The sequence below is a fragment of the Mixophyes fleayi genome, chromosome 11 (assembly GCF_038048845.1).
Source record: "Mixophyes fleayi isolate aMixFle1 chromosome 11, aMixFle1.hap1, whole genome shotgun sequence".
NCBI lineage: Eukaryota > Metazoa > Chordata > Amphibia > Anura > Limnodynastidae > Mixophyes > Mixophyes fleayi.
The window spans coordinates 20748536-20764706 of record NC_134412.1 but is presented as its reverse complement, the minus strand read 5'-3'; the positions used below and the strand labels follow the sequence as shown (position 1 = coordinate 20764706).

Below are 16171 nucleotides of genomic sequence, written 5' to 3'. Positions count from 1 at the left end.
TTGAAGTCATTTTTAGACTGACCAGGTGGCTTTAGTTTGATTAACCATTTCACAACAGGTCTCGCACGCCCAGGTGGGTTTGGTTGTGACAAAGACCTTAACGGTTTAAACCACTCCAATAAAATAATACCATGATGCATCTAGCGCTCATCGCCGATTTGTTGGCTCACACCAGTTACCCCACAGCATTATTTACAACAGTCATCTTCATTGGGCACTGTTGTCATATATTAAGACCATGCATTTTGGAAGCTGCGTTCTGTGCAGTTGTGGTGTGCACTATAATAGTTTATGTTCTCCTACATTCAATGTGTGTGTGTGTGTGCGCTTGGAGAGATTTTATTCCATCCAATCTATTTTCTCTCCCTTATAAGTTCTGTCTGTTCATAACATTCTTTCAAAGGATTTGTACAACAACAAACATGTTTCACAATTTATTTTTCATTTTTTAATTAATTTTTTTCCCCACACACACTTAAGGCACTTTACAGGAATGTTTTATCCGACCATAACAAGAGAACGCCCAGCTCAGCACCAGAGTCGCTCATTTGGGATTCAGTCTAAAATCAGAAACTATCTGTGGGTGAATAAAAACTGACAAAAAACACTGAAACTTTGTCATGGGGAGAAAAAGGCACCTTAACCTTGTTCAAATGGCTCAATATATTATATATAGGTTTGATATATGTCACACACTAAGATTCATATTTTGCCTCTCAACTGTAAACTAGTACAGTTTAAAAAGACAGGAAATATCTATGTTCTGTACAGAATGTTAACATTCCGGCAAGAGATTCATTCAATCCCTGCAGTAAGTCACAAAAATATCTCAGGATGTCAACATCTTCCTTGGGCCTCCATAGGCAAGTTGTCCTGTGCACAAAAAGTGGCTTCTATTTTGGGTTGAAAATGATAGAGTGATCATTTAATCAAATGCACAGGACTGCTTCTGGGTTGGGGAAAATAGGTTAAATATCAAACAAAAATCAAACAAAAACTAAACAAAAAACATATCACAAACATAGGCAATGACTGCAAGGATGTGAAGTCACATCTAAAATGCTTTTAGATGTCGGCAGCCTGGGGTATACTTCCTGAGCACCAGATAAGTCTTTTAGACATTGGTTTAAAAAAACAAAACTAAGTAAAAATACACAGATTCTGTCCCTTCTCCCTGGGTCCTCATCGCCACATTTGGAATCCAATCCTTAAGGCACCAGCAATGTGCTGAGCGTCATAAGCTCGGCCAGGAGCACGCCGACAGGTATCAAAATTCGTCATGCCGCCTCGTCAGGTCCTCGCCGTAGTTTGTGGCCTGACTGCCGACAAACATATTCCAGTTGTCCAAGATTTCCCGCTTAGTCAGTTTATCATCCTGAGGAGGAAATACAGTCATTTATATACATTCTCTCAATTTAAGCATCTAATTCTAGCTTTACACTGTGCATTAAAAAGGACTATTATACTGAAACATTGATTTTTTTTTGGTTTATAAAGATAATTTTACAAACGTTATTTTTTATTTGACCATTAGAGGGCGCCGATGCAATAATCTTTCTTTTTATCTTGACACTAAGGAACAGAGCTGCCATACATAGAAGGAATGCAAATATGCAGATAATATATGACATACTTGCCAACTCTCCCGCAATGTCCAGGAGACTTCCGAAATTCGGGTCGGTCTCATGGACTCCCGGGAGAGCAGGCAAGTGTCCCGCATCCAGTAACTCCCTAGCCTAAATGACGCGATTCGCTGTGAATCGTGTCATTTTGGCCCCACCCCCGTGACAACGGCATTTCCGTTGTGGGAGCGGGACCAAAATTATGCGTTTGCAGCGCCCCGCCCCTCTCCCGGAATACACTTGCCAAAAGTTGGCAAGTATGATATGTTAAAATTAACTAAACATAAGTTCTACTTAGGAATAGAGTATAACGTCTCCTATGCAGTGGTGCTGTATTGCAGGGAGAGCCTCCATGCAGCTTCAGACATTCCCTGGCTTGCAATTACCGGCCTCTAGTGTGCAGAAAATTTGGAAAAGAGAATAAGAGTTCTGGGATTATTTGTATATTAGTATCTTACACAATCCCCTACTGAGGAAACATGTTTTCATATGAAAAGGCGCTTCGGGATTGTGGGTAATCCATATTGAACCACTCCCCAGCTAATGTCCATGTCCTGGGTGGTACAGAAATTGCCCACATACAGACTGTCCACCCTTACCCTCTATTTAAGTGTATTTTTTTGCATTGCTCAGTAAATTACATGTACTGTAATCTCTCGTTCTCTTGAGATTCTCTATTTAGGGAACACACAAATATTTTCCATTATATTATTAATACTAGGGACTAAAGTGTGGAACTGATAACCCAAACAATTTGTATGTTAAACTGTACTTGTCACCTTTACACAGTAGAGGCAGCCATTTTGTGTACTGATCCATACAACTCAAGCTGGTGACCTCAGTGTCACATGATTCATTCATTCCTATGAGTATTGGCTCAGCGTACAAAATGGCTGCCTCCACTGAGTAAGGGGCTTCGATAGTCAGAAATACATATTGTGGCATCTGACATCCTCCACAGAAAAACATCACACAACTGCTGTAAGTAAATCGTGACAGCTGAATAAATGTTTAGTAGTTGAATGAGGAGGATGTCCGAGTGTGGTGTAAACAGAAGGTGTGATCACGAGGAGACAAATGGTCTCACACCCAGCGGGACTGGGCTTTATCCACCATCCAGCATACACAGATTACTGGGACAGGGACAGACAATGAACAACGCCTCATGAAGACAGACGTGTTAGCAATTAGTACACTGATTGCTGTATTTATACTAGTGGCAGCTCTTATACCACTTACTCTACACCAGGGCTCTACACCAACATGTCCCGATTCCCAAAGCATGTGGGAGTTATACTTCCACAACAGCTGAATAGTAATAACAATCTAAAGCAGAGAATGAGATCAGGAGTAGTAGCCGATGGGGTGGGGGGGGGGCTTGAAGAAGATTTGGCCCAAGTGTTGGCTCGGCCTGTTGTCCACCACTGGACTAGACAGTGCAAGCACGTATTTGGTTGCTATGCACAGATGAACCCTATTAGATAATAACGTCCGGAGTTATTTGCAGAGACAGTGGGAATATTCTAATCAGACTTTAGTTTAGATATAGCCTCACACTAGGACTGCACACACAACGTTACTTTCCAGGAGTCTCTACTGCATGGCTGTTCCAGCTACAAGATAAATCCACAGCACAGACTACGCCAGTGTTGACTAACCTGTGACACTCCAGGTGTTGTGACACTACAAGTCCCAGCATACCCTTCCAGCAATAAGCTGCTATATATTGGCAAAGCATGCTGGGACTTGTAGTTTCACAACACCTGGAGTGTCACAGGTTAGCCAACACTGGACTAAACGTTTTTTTCCAATGCGGCAGGATGAGCATTGTAGGTTTATCCACTATTGGAGACAGGATGCTCTATCTTTGTTTTCCCACCTTGTCCTATATGTTGATATTTGCATTTAAAATACCTGATCCATCTTGACCATGCCATACCTTACCACATTTACCATAAGCCTTCTAGATTCTAAGTTTCCATGCTCGGACCAATTGTCATCATCTGGACCAATTTAAATTAACCTGACGTTAATGTCCAGATTTAGAGAGCTAAACTGAATGTCTGTTGGTTTATTAACTGTTAAGAACATGTCAGTGCACAGCACCAAGTTTAAAGTAACTCAACGTTCCATCTCGATAGTATATAGAACTAGTGACGTGCAGATTACTGGTTAGTTCAGATCCCTATTGGCACACATGAAACGCCATCTCACCGGCCAGTGTAGTAATCCATGTTTACACCTTCAGTACTATCAGCACACGAGTAAGATCTCACCTTGTCTTTGTCAGACTCATAGATAAGGTGCTTGGCTTCCAGATCAGCGTGGTCATAGTCCTGTGGGTGGATCCAGTGAGTGATCTCAGTCCGGTCCATCTTTCCATCCTTATTCAAATCCCGGTGATCCTTAAACTGCTGACGCTCAGTTTTCACCCATTCCGGCTCGGGCTCGTCGGTCTCAGGAGTGTACATGTCCGCTGCAACGGTGGAGAAAGTGAGATTAAGTACTTGTGCCTAGCAGGAAACATACGGTTTTGCCATCAATATAAATAATCCTATAATGTCAAATGGGAAAAACTAACATTAATGGAAAATAAACACTTCCATCTACTAAGTGTGCAGATCAGAATCGGATTAGTTAACAGTGTAACTTACATATGTATTCATCAACATCAACTACGCCATCGCCATTCTTATCGATGTCCTCAATGGTCTCCTGTGAATACAAAAACAGATTGTCAGAACAGAAGAAATGTACAGCCAAGAGGGTACATAGTATCTCACGGGTAATGTTCTATACAGTATCAATTGGACACCCCACATACTCATGTTCCTCTATCCAACAACCGCAGGCAGAATAGGTATATGGTAAAAACTAAATAGGAGGGTGGTGGATAAAAAACAAAAACAAACAAAACAACTAACTACTCCAAAAACAAAATCCAAAATGCATTAAAAATGTAAAAAGTATATTGAAGTTAAAAAACCATATTTGCCCTAGAAACGTGTCTTGGTTTTATTACGGCGACCCCAGAAATATCTTTTGCAGCAGTTTTCTGGATTTGTAGCTGTATTGGGGAAAGAGCAGCCTGGAGTGATATCACAGCCCTACGTGCAATGACTGGGAGAAAACTACAACTCCCACAATTCAGTGCAAACACACATCCAAAAGCAATTCCTCCACGGTGTTCCATGTCTGCAGCATGGGTGTTACGTACACACTGGAGTATTGCATGCTAAAACCAAGTTTAATCCCGTATAAACCGGATTGCGCCTAGGTATGCATTTACTAGGAATTCAATATGTTTTTAGTTTATTTACCATAAGTTTTCAACTGGGTTGAGGCACTGAGATGGGACAAGGAGTGGAAAAAGAAAAAGACTGCAATACAAGTAAAACGAGTGTAAAAATTAGAAATATATAGGCTCTCATTTGCTACAATGATTTTTATTTTCAGTCATTTACATTTAATGACATTTATTTTATTTATTTTCAGTCATTTGCACTTAAACATGAGGGGAACGTCCCATCATTCCGACAGTCGTAACCTATGTCCCAGAATGTAGGAGGGGTCGTACCCCCTACATTCTGTCAGCAAATTTTAGGGGAGGGTAGGTGGTTTAAGGCCACCTCAGAAGCACTACGTATGCCCCCAGGAGCGTGGTCGAACTCCACTTTTGCTGTGACCACGCCTCCATGCCATGCAGATACAGAATAAATCCTGATGGCAGGAATTCGAGAGCTGGGAGATGTGACTTAACCGGCATTAAAAATGCACCTTGAATACAGATTTAATGCCAGTGTGTACGAGCCTGAGAACTTGCACTGCTAAGAAGACAACACAAAATGGAGTCTGGTCTGTTCACAGGCTGCCTGTTGCCCATGGTGACCACACTAAATAACTTTTTATTGACATATGTTTGAGCTTAATAGATTTAATCATCTATATAGTATATGACAGTGGTAATTTCTGCCTTATAACACACTTTTTCTGTCAGATTAAGTGTCCCATCATCACATCAACTTCATTGGCTATATAGGGGTTTGTGTTGGCCTATATACGTTTATATACATTGGGAAGTAGTATTTTATGGTTTTACTGTCTCTCAGTCTGTGCAGCGGGTACAGATCCGAAGCACCTACAAACACAGATACAATGCCTTCCATAGACCCAATGGTCCTCACAGAAATAATGGACATCCTTCCCATAATTCCCTGTACCAATCATGGTACATCTCAATCCATTCACCGCCTCTTCACTGACATACAACATTGTATAATCACAACTGAAGCCCAAAATTCAGCTTGCAGTCTAAATAATTGTTTTGGTCAGTCAACTTGGCAGCAAAAACTGCTCACCGTGACTATCATGTCTTGCATGTAGTCAAACTCCTCTGGGTGCAGGAATGCTGTAAACTCATCGCGGGTGGCAATCAAGTCGCCATCTTTGTCTGCATGCTTAAATCGCCTCTCATCTCTTTCCTTCATCTTCCTATATTTTTCCTTCTCCACCACATCATAAAATTCAACTTCTCCTGAATAAGACAGAAAGCAATACACAACACTTTATTATAGTTATAAGTAGGTTTTTGTCCCCTCCCTCTTCCTTCAAGTGTCCCCGTCATCTACACAATGTGGAAACAATCAATGTCACTAGTTCCTAGTGAATAAATAGACAAAATATTGGTTCGAACCACAAAATGGTTTCCTGTGTATGTGACGGATCCACCTTATGTTCTATGATGGAAGTTTGTAAAGTGGGGGGAAAAAAAAATATGTAAAAGAAAGAGTGTGGAAGAACTCTCTTTCATATCTAAAAAATATTTTGGGGCAGATTCAATTAAGCGCGAGGTACCACGGACTACGTTCAGAATCGCATATTACCGGCTATTGTGGCAAGAAATCTCCGCTCATTTTTCGTAGCATCTCTAAGGGAGTGCGAGAAAAAGCGAGCAGAAATTTCTGTAAAAACTGACGCATTGGGTCTACGTGGACTGTTCCGGAGACACGTTGAGTCAACTTGCACCGAATTGAATCTGCCCCATAGAATGGATTATATAAATAGATCTAAAAATGGATTTTCATGCACAAGCAAGTCAATATCAGAAAGCATTCTCGCATAACTCTCCTAACCGCCCCCATTACTCTCTTAACAGCCCCCCCATAATTAGCAGATAAGAGAATGAAAGCATAAGCCTGCAGGGAACAAGACATTTCACCAAAACTGCACCAGGAACCAAAGGGTGTAGACGGAGGATAAACATGGGTGGCCAGCCCCGGGGCACCGTATGTGGTTTAGGACACACGGTGCAGTCGGTTGTGTCAACATGTACTAGCTAGAGGATGAGGACAATACTGGTGCCATGTTTCGCAGTGAACCAGCCGTAACAATCAGTTATTCGTCCAGTGTAACAGAGTTTGTGGATAGCGAGCACACATAGGTGAGAGAGTATCGTATGGCCCATACAATGGATAGAACGGTTACAGATCACAGTCACATGACAGCTTTTGAGAAAAAAAAAAAAAAAAATTAAAGGACTATGAAAAGTCATGTATTTTAGTACTCAGTATTGATTTGCAATGACGAACGTTAATCAAATGCTGCGGGCAGCTTTCAAGGCACCATGTAACAGCCATGCAAATTGTAATAAGCTCAGCCTAAATGACAGCCAGCTCATCCAATAGCTAAAGAGATCAATGCAAGCCATGCAAATTAGCTTTCTTGATCATAGTTTTTTGTTGTTGCTTTTTTTGAAGCTGGTTAGGAAGAGAGGGCAGTTATACAGGACGGGGTCCAATACCCTCCTCCCCAAAAACAGGCGATGCTTTCATCCTCTTACCTGCTGCATAACCGTAAGTAGTGTTCTTGTACTCTTCCCAAGATATTCTATTGTCTTTGTTTTTATCGTAATCTGCCCAATGCTTGTTAACATTCTCATAGATATATCGGTTCTGGGAGTGTGTAATCCAATCTTTCAGCTCCTCGCCAGTAACAAAGCCATCTTTGTCCTTGTCTATCTTATTAACTAAGTTCCTGGGGATGAGAGAGAGAGAGAGAAGGGACTGATTAGAAGAATAAATAAAAATAGATCACCTAGTAGATGAGAGTATGTCTGGTTTGAGTACTCCGCCCAAGATACAGATCCGTCGTGGTTCTTATCAAACAGACGCAACTGTTTATCAACATCTTCTGAGACAAATCGGCCGTGCACGAACTTGATCCAGGCCAAGATTTCAGATGCCGTGACATAGGTGTCATTATTACTGTCAATATTATCGACTATCTTCCTGCAATGAATCAAAACTGCACAGATTACAGATCGAGAGTTCTCCGTTGTTCTAACCAGCAAATTTTAAAAAATATACTTTGAAACAATATAGGTAATCATTTCTACAGCCTACTAATCACCAATAGTAGATGTAGTGGGCAAGATGAATTTGAAATCATGTTGCTTAAAATCATTAAGCTCTGTACTTAAAAATGACTACTATAGCTCCTGATACTTAAAAAAATGATATCTGTCTGAAATTGCCAGCTCAAGACTTCGAAACACACTGTTGCTGCCATTTAACAGGTAGATTATTAATGACAAACATCCTTTACCAGATCTGTAGTCATGGAAACAAACTGTAGACTGCACTTTATTTCCATGGCTGCAAAAAACAAACAAATAGATTTAGTCCTTTCCTGTAAAAATGGTGGCTTTGTGCATTACAGAGTTTTAAACATGTAATTTCGGGCAGAACTCCTGGTTGAAGTATCAGGAGTCTATAAAAAACAGCTGTGTGACTTTTATGGGTTAGCTGAAGTCTCAAGACTTAGCTGCAGAAGACAGGTAAGTACTGAAAAAAGTACTGATTAGCTAGTATTTGAGAAGGGCTCAGGTGGAAATGTGGTCTCAAACCAAACAGAGAAGTGGGAGAATTATCATTTTAAATGATGCTTACTAAAAACAAAAAAACTCATAAAATGGAATAGCTAAGTTTGCATTGGATAAAAACAGTAGCTAAAAATAAAAATGCAAGAGTTTTTAATGTATATGATAGGTCATCACGATAATTAAAAGAGAAAAAAAAATGCTTAGAAACAATGATAAATAAAATAGAAGAGAAAGAGTAGTTTAATGGTACATCATCATCACCATTTATTTATATAGCGCCACTAATTCCGTAGCGCTGTACAGTTCTTTAGAACTGAATGAAACTTGCAAGCCACGCAGTATCTACCATCCCAGTTAATATCCTTACAAGGGCTGACAGTCTGCTCTGCAGTCAATCCGCCTATAAGCACATGCAGACAGTTTTTGGTTTTAAGAAGACATATTTTATGGGAATATTTAATGCATGTACAGTAGTGGCTGCTTCAAAGAATAAAATTGTGGCACTTTATAAAATACTGAATAATACTGATTATAAAGTGAAAAAAGAACAGATCCAATGTAGATCTCTGTAGAACAATTGGGTGTTCTGCATCCTTAAAGGGTGGGGATCTTTGCATTCTAAATCTCAAGATTCCATCCTATTCTTATCCGTCCCTTTAGAGAAAAAAAAAAAATCTGGATACTGCCACGTTAACAAACTGGAATGTTCCCGACCCCCAGGCTCTTTGTAGGGTGGGAAATGTACGTACTGTTCCTCCCACAGGAAGGCAGTCCTTGTGTTAGAGCTGTTCTATGCTGTAAAGTTATCTTTCAACGCTCCCCACCCTTCTATGGAGTGAGTTAACAATACCCACATTCCCCAAATCATCCACAGCACAGAAAAACCAGAATCTCACTACCGTTCCCTTTCTGCCTCATTCTTCAGCAGTGTTATGAATTAAAGTAATTTACTTTCCACATCTACTACCAACTTATTCCCAGTTGTACCAGTATTATCAACTACCACTTTAGGTGACATGTGGGTTAGCGATCTAATCCGTTATTTTGGCAGAATTATTTTTTCTTATATAATGTGCTAGCTTACTTAATAATATGAAACAGGCTTAAATGGGAATAAATTGGTTTAAGTTAGAATAACTAAAGATATAGTTACAGTATGCTTTTCAGAACTGCTAGTTATTGTTTGGTGTACAATTATACAGAGAGGTAGACCGTAAATTAAGTCGCATCAGGTTTAATGATGCTGCAGAAGACTTGGGCAACCTGTGGCACATTGGCTGTTGTGGAACTACAAGTCCCAGCATAGACAGCAGTTTGATGCATAACAGAGTGTCCATATGCAGCAATAACTAACACATGTCTCTATAGTAAAATGGTGAGGTGGCAATTACTGTTTTATCACAGTATAAACACAAATGCAGAATAGACTGAAATTTGGCTTTGTAACTTTATGGATTAAATTCATAATTAAATTAAGGTCCTCTGATCATTCGGGTTGAACTTCTTTTCTATAGCAAACATGACCCATAACATATCAGTTATCTGAGAAGCAAACATGCTCGTGCAAGCTTTTGTGAAGTAAGATCTAAGAAACACAAATCACTGTCTATCAATGAATTACTATTTTAACAACGGGTCTTAACTTCAACTACTGAGAAATTCATGCATCCAATCAGGAAAGGTAGTCAGAGGTGCAAGTAGAGTTTTGGAGGTCACGGTGTGAACTTGGTCCATCCTCTACACTGGTGCATATGCCATTAGAAGTATATAGAAGCATCACAAGGAATCATGTATCATAACAGTGCAAGAAGAAATACTTACAAACCAATAGAGAGTGTCCACTCATTGCCCTGGATGCTAAGGGCGAAGGCTTGACTTCATGTCTGATGAGAAAAAGCGTGGGTTTAAAATGCAATGTTCTTACCCCAGTCTCTCTTTGCTCTCTTCTGGGGTCAGCTGATCGAAGGTCTTCGCTTCCTCCTTGCCCAGAAAGGCTTCATGGTCATACTGAAAGTCCTGGCTGTCATCGTGCTGGTGGTCGCTCAGGTCCTTGTTGTGGTGGACACGGCCTTTTTTCTCCTGAGTTGGTTTACACACCACCCATGATGTACAAATGGCCACAACTAGAAGCGGGGTTAGTGTCCTCATATTTCTGCTTGCTACAACCCTGAAACAACCGCAGTTCATTCATCACCAGCTTGCTCACTATACTGAACACCCATTAATGACCTCTGACCTTTTCTTACAGAATATCAATAACAAGAAAGTTAAGGATACATCAGTGCAATACAATTACAATTATAACCACTTAAGCTGCACATTAAGCTGACTATTCTAATTCTTTTAAATGCATGCTTTGGAAGCCATTGTAGAACAACAAGTCCAAGCATGGGCATGCTGGGACTTGTGGTTCCCCAACATTTGGAAATCCACATTTCTTACTTCTGTTTTAATGCATTCCAATATTCAGAACATGCCATAAGGTTAGTACATGAGTGTTATCTGATGACTGTGAACTCTGATTACCATCTTAGCTAATCCCTGATGTCCAAAGTTAATTATAAAATAACAAGATCAGATCACTGATAAGTACCATGAACCATTATAAACCATCAGATCAGACCACATATTACAGGTTCATGGCTATATATTCCCTTTGCATGCAACATATATAAATAACTGCCCTACCCCAGCAAACCCCCTACCTGCCTGCTCTCATGTGACTTTACCTACTGATGCTCCTCCAACTACAGAGTGGCAGACACAGTCCTATGTATATGCCGCCCCGCCTCTTTAGAACGCTGGCCTGGATGGGCGTGGCAGAGACGCGTCCTCCCCAATCAGATCATTACCTCGCTCTGGCTGGGCGTGGCCACAGAAGATTCTGGACGGAGCTGTAGCCGCTGATTGGTCGCCGCTCGCCACGTTGACACGAGCACGTCTCTGCGCTGGGAGGGAGTAGGCGCGCGGCCGCGGGAGCGCGCGGCGCGGCAGTTGGTGAGGTATCAGCTGGACTGTGCGTTGCTAGGCAACGCGCCGTTCTCTCCTCACTATGTGTTATATGGTCCAGAGTTGTGCTGGGATTTGTAGTCCCACAACAGCTGTGGAGCCAGATATTCACTATTTAAATTATATTTGAAACCTGCCCAAGTCTTCAAAGCTATGGTTATACAATCCTTATTTTGATGTTGTCTGTCATCTGGTGACTGTAGATGTGGCCTAGACCAGGCCTGTCCAACCTGCGGCCCTCCAGGTGTTGTGAAACTACAAGCCCCAGCATGCTTTGCCAGCAGACAACCAGTTGATAGCTGGAAGGGCATGCTGGGACTTGTAGTTTCACAACACCTGGAGGGCCACAGGTTGGACAGGCCTGGCCTAGACTAACCAAGGCAATGCCAAAAACTGTTCTTATTTTATTATTGAATTGCTTTTCTGCCCTGTTTTGTTTTTAAGTAGAGAACACACCCGAACTTAGCATATCCAAGTACCGAGCCGAGTTGGCTTGGTACTTTCGCGATTTTTCGAAATCGAAAATGAGGCAAAATGTCATGTCTTTGGATCTCAGATCTCGGGGGGGGGGGGGGGGGGTGTTTGAAATCTATAAGTACCGCCCTCCTTGGCGATCTAGCGCCATTTGAAAGAGGGACACAGAAAGGGTAGCGCAGTGTGTAGAGCAGTTGGGCAGCAACATAGATAGAGTTGAAAGTGGAGGGGTAGCAGTGTTCAACAAAGTCTACAGTGACATTTAGGAGAGCTCCATTGCTAATTCTCATTGCTGAAAAATACAAATTCTAGTGCTGGCAGGCTTGGTGTAATTCTGCATTCACATTCTACTGTATTATATAGGTAACACAAAGAGGAGAGCTCCATCGCTAATTCTCATTGCTGAAAAATACAAATACTAGTGCTGGCAGGCTTGGTGTAATTCTGCAGTCACATTCTACTGTGTTATATAGGTAACACAAAAAGGAGAGCTCCATCGCTAATTCTCATTGCTGAAAAATACAAATACTAGTGCTGGCAGGCTTGGTGTAATTCTGCAGTCACATTCTACTGTGTTATATAGGTAACACACAAAGAGGAGAGCGCCATTGCTATTTCTCATTGCTGAAAAATACAAATACTAATGCTGGCAGGCTTGGTGTAATTGTGCAGTCACATTCTACTGTGTTATATAGGTAACACACAAAGAGGAGAGCTCCATTGCTCCATTGCTAAGAGTCATTGCTGAAATACAAATACTAGGGCTGGCAGTCTTTTCTTCTGAATTCCAGACAAATTATAGGGCCAGCTGCCTTGGTCTAAATCTGCAGTCACATTTTACTGTAACATAGCTCACTCAGAAACAGGAGAGGTGACAAGGTTCAGTGCTGAAACAGAAATTGTAATAATAGGGCTGTCAGTGTTCTTAAAAGTCTCCATTGTCATTGCACTGTGCCATAGCTCATACAGAAACAAGAGGGGCGACATTGTTGTTGTCACTCTCCAGTCTCAGTCATGATGATACTAATCCCTCTACCTCATGTGCTAAAGCCTATGTTCAAGTGCATAGTGGTTTTAAGTCAGGGAAAAATTTAAATAAAAAGCTTTTACCTTTTTAAAGAAAAATATAATCTTTAGTTTGCCCAGTTACGCTTGTCCCCATATTTGTGGTTAAGTGTACAGTGGGTAGAATGGCATTTTGTAGCCCAATAATTATATTTTTATGAACCTTCTGGTAGAGGTGAGGAATAGCTTTTCTAGTAAAATGGTGTTGTGATAGAATTTGGTAACGGGGACAGAAGACCTCAAGTAATTGTCTAACAACAGCTGTATTAATAGTGGATATTGGACGCAGATCTATAACTAGCATAGTCCCCTATGGCGTCTGTGATCCGCTTTCTGACTGGGTGACAGCTTTCATACTTTCTTCCTCTTGCAAAGGATTGTTTAACAGTCAATTGTTGTAAACTACTAGTAGTTTTCTTGATTTCTTCTGGGTTGAAGATCGACCCCCAGCAACAGTGGGCCTAACGCTCAATAATTCCTCAGAGGAATCATGGTTAGTGGAGGAGTCATCTAGCCATAGCAACTTGGATGCAGGACTAACTCCCATCACTTGTGAGGATATTGATGATGAAGCTGTTGGTGTAGATTGCAGGTGCTGGGATCTAGATGAGTGAAGGGAGGTAGCTGATGCTGGACTGCTTGTTGTTCTTTTCTTAGCATAAGAATTATTTAATACTAATATTAATCTCCTCCTTAGCTGAGGAGGACTGGAAATGCATGAGACGCAGAATAACCAAAGCGTCAATCAATCAATGTAGCTCTGAGAGAAATGTTTACAAAATATATATAAATATATATGGGCTCCTGTACCTTCTAAATGGTGCAGGATGTACCCCCAGTCCTCCGACCTCTGCTGGAGAGACTGTGGTAATACCGGGACATTCGTTTGTATCTGGTGGGAATGTCCTATAATCGCCCAATACTGAATGATGGTCATCAATTTAATCTACCAAATTACTGAAATCCAGTTACCTACAGACCCTGGGGTACTGCTCCTCAATAAACCAATTAAATCACTTACAAAGAGCACAGATAACCTTAACACCCATTTATGTAATGCTGCCAAACTTCTATTCTGAAGAGAATGGAAGAAGCAGGTCCATCCGAATAGAAAGAATAGAAAGTAGTAGTAGTAGTACCTATCCATCTTATCCAATGATAGGCTATCTGCCTTTCACAAATCTTGGAACCTTTGGTACCAATATGAAAATTCCTCTCTCCCAGGAACCTTATAAATCCTCGGGGGTATATTCACTAAACTGCTGGTTTGGAAAAGTGGAGATGTTGCCTATATTTACTAGTTCAGTAAATATCCCCCCCTCCCCCCAGAGTCTTTGGTTTCCTCTCTCGACAACCTTGTGAGTATCTAGTAACGGAGAGAAGGGGGTATATTTATCTAGCTGCAGGTTTGAAAAAATGGAGATGTTGCCTATAGCAACCAATCAGATTCTAGTTATCATTTATTTACTGCATTCCACAAAATTACAGTTAGAATCATAAGCAACATATCTCTGAATGCAGGCACTTTTCTAACCATTAACCAGTCTATTTGTTTCATGTGTAACTTTTTATGTTTTGTTAATTGCTGTGTTTTATGTTTTGTTATCTTCCTGTACTTACCTACTTGTTGATATTTATAAATAGATTTAAAAAACAAACAAAAAAACCATGTGTATTTCTGTGGATGCTTTCTTTAGTAGGCATACTCACGTAGGAGTTATGTGTCATGTGTTTTGTGTTTTATAGATTTGATTGATAGCCTCAAGCACCCTCCCCCGCCACCGTCAGTGTTCTAAAATTGTGAAAGTCTGTGTGTAATCAATAAATTCACAGTGACCCTTTTATCATACCTGTAGATCCACAAGAAGCATCTCTGCTAGTAGCTAAATCATTATTAGGCTCAAAAATCTGCTACATTTTGATGTCTTAATCTGTGTCTAATGATGCAAATTTTATAGCGCATGTGCAATTAATTAGGTTGCTTTTTAAAGGCGTTACTTTTTACTGGTTTTCAACATGAAATAAAGGTTAACTGTAAATTATCTCTTTAAATTTATCTTATGATTGAGCACTTCGTCTTCTCTATATTCATTTAGGAGCTCAAACTCAGTCTCGAAGATCTGCCAACACGACATGTTTTCAGGATGTCTGTCTGTAGAAACAGGTGGGATAATTACTGACCCAGAAAAATAGATGAACTCACCTGTGCATGATTAAAGAAATCCTGAAAACATGAACTGTTGGTAGCTTTTGAGGAATGAGTTTGAGCGCCTCTTGTTTAGGATCATCCGATAGGTTTCTTTACATTTTTCAATGAAAACGAGGAGGTAGTCTGATATTTTGAAAATTAGGAGTGTAGCGTGGGAGAAGTCTTGTGTATGTCATTGGTTTGGAGAATATTTTAATATAAAGGAAGAGAAATAAGGTGGAACTGTATTAAATAAAGCTTTGTAGGTTAGTGTTCAATTTAAATAATTGATGTAAAAACACCTTTGATATCAAATGAGTCCAGATTAATTTGATTGGGAAACAAGTGTAACAATCGGAGGCATACTAATGTATCCCAGGTGTGATGGTTCAGGGTTGTAGGTGGAAAATTATATAATTAAAGATAGAACTCAACAGATAATGGGGGATTACTTTGTATTTTTTGAGGATTAACGTTAGGTTACAGTGACATCTAATGGCTAAAACTTTTATAACATGCTTATTTTTCCTTTATACCGTGGCATTAGAGATGAATAAACTGATGCAGAATTGGACATTCGCCTGTTTGCGTATTGCAAACTACATGCAGAGTTGACTCCTATATTGTACAACCCGTGTTGTCTCCCAGGAGCAAACTCACACTCATAGAAACATTATTCCCAGACTGGATTATGATTTTCTAGATGGTTCACAATAGAGATGTGCGCAGAATCCCGTGTTTTGGTTTTGGTTCTAAAACTTCTTTGTGTTTTGATGATCAGAGGCATCAGTAGACATTCTGACAAGTAGATAGACAAAGGTGGCCTGCACCCAGAATAAAAATGGTGAAAGACCACGCACATTATATTTTGAACATTAGACAACATGCCTCATGGAAAGTGAAGAGGCAGTAAGAACAAGAGGTCATTAGACA

General features: G+C 40.4%; 1 protein-coding gene across 3 annotated transcripts; it reads right to left on the bottom strand.

Annotated features, from left to right (window-relative positions):
- Positions 1 to 421: 421 nt before the first annotated feature.
- LOC142107736 (calumenin-like) lies at positions 422 to 11319 on the bottom strand. Of its 3 annotated transcripts, none has more exons than XM_075191327.1 (7): positions 11232 to 11319; positions 10427 to 10669; positions 7462 to 7655; positions 5981 to 6156; positions 4277 to 4337; positions 3899 to 4098; positions 422 to 1375 (listed from the first exon to the last, which is right to left on the bottom strand). In XM_075191327.1, exons 2-7 carry the CDS (start codon positions 10648 to 10650, stop codon positions 1268 to 1270), a joined length of 963 nt encoding a protein of 320 aa, XP_075047428.1. In that variant the 5' UTR covers positions 10651 to 10669; positions 11232 to 11319; the 3' UTR covers positions 422 to 1267. The 3 variants fall into 3 exon arrangements, with proteins under 3 accessions (XP_075047428.1, XP_075047426.1, XP_075047425.1); XM_075191325.1 differs by having other exon boundaries at positions 11208 to 11300; XM_075191324.1 differs by lacking the exons at positions 7462 to 7655; positions 11232 to 11319 and adding an exon at positions 7716 to 7909 and having other exon boundaries at positions 10427 to 11179.
- Positions 11320 to 16171: the final 4852 nt, after the last annotated feature.

What these genes read in the sequence shown, in the direction of transcription:
- LOC142107736 (XM_075191324.1), bottom strand. Translation starts at nt 10,689, where the DNA reads ATGAACTGCGGTTGTTTCAGGGTTGTAGCAAGCAGAAATATGAGGACA. An exon ending in TGCAAGACATGATAGTCACG is followed by an intron (nt 4,338 to 5,980) that starts GTGAGCAGTTTT and finishes TTGTATTCACAG; the next exon opens with GAGACCATTGAGGACATCGA. An exon ending in TGATGTTGATGAATACATAT is followed by an intron (nt 4,099 to 4,276) that starts GTAAGTTACACT and finishes CCACCGTTGCAG; the next exon opens with CGGACATGTACACTCCTGAG.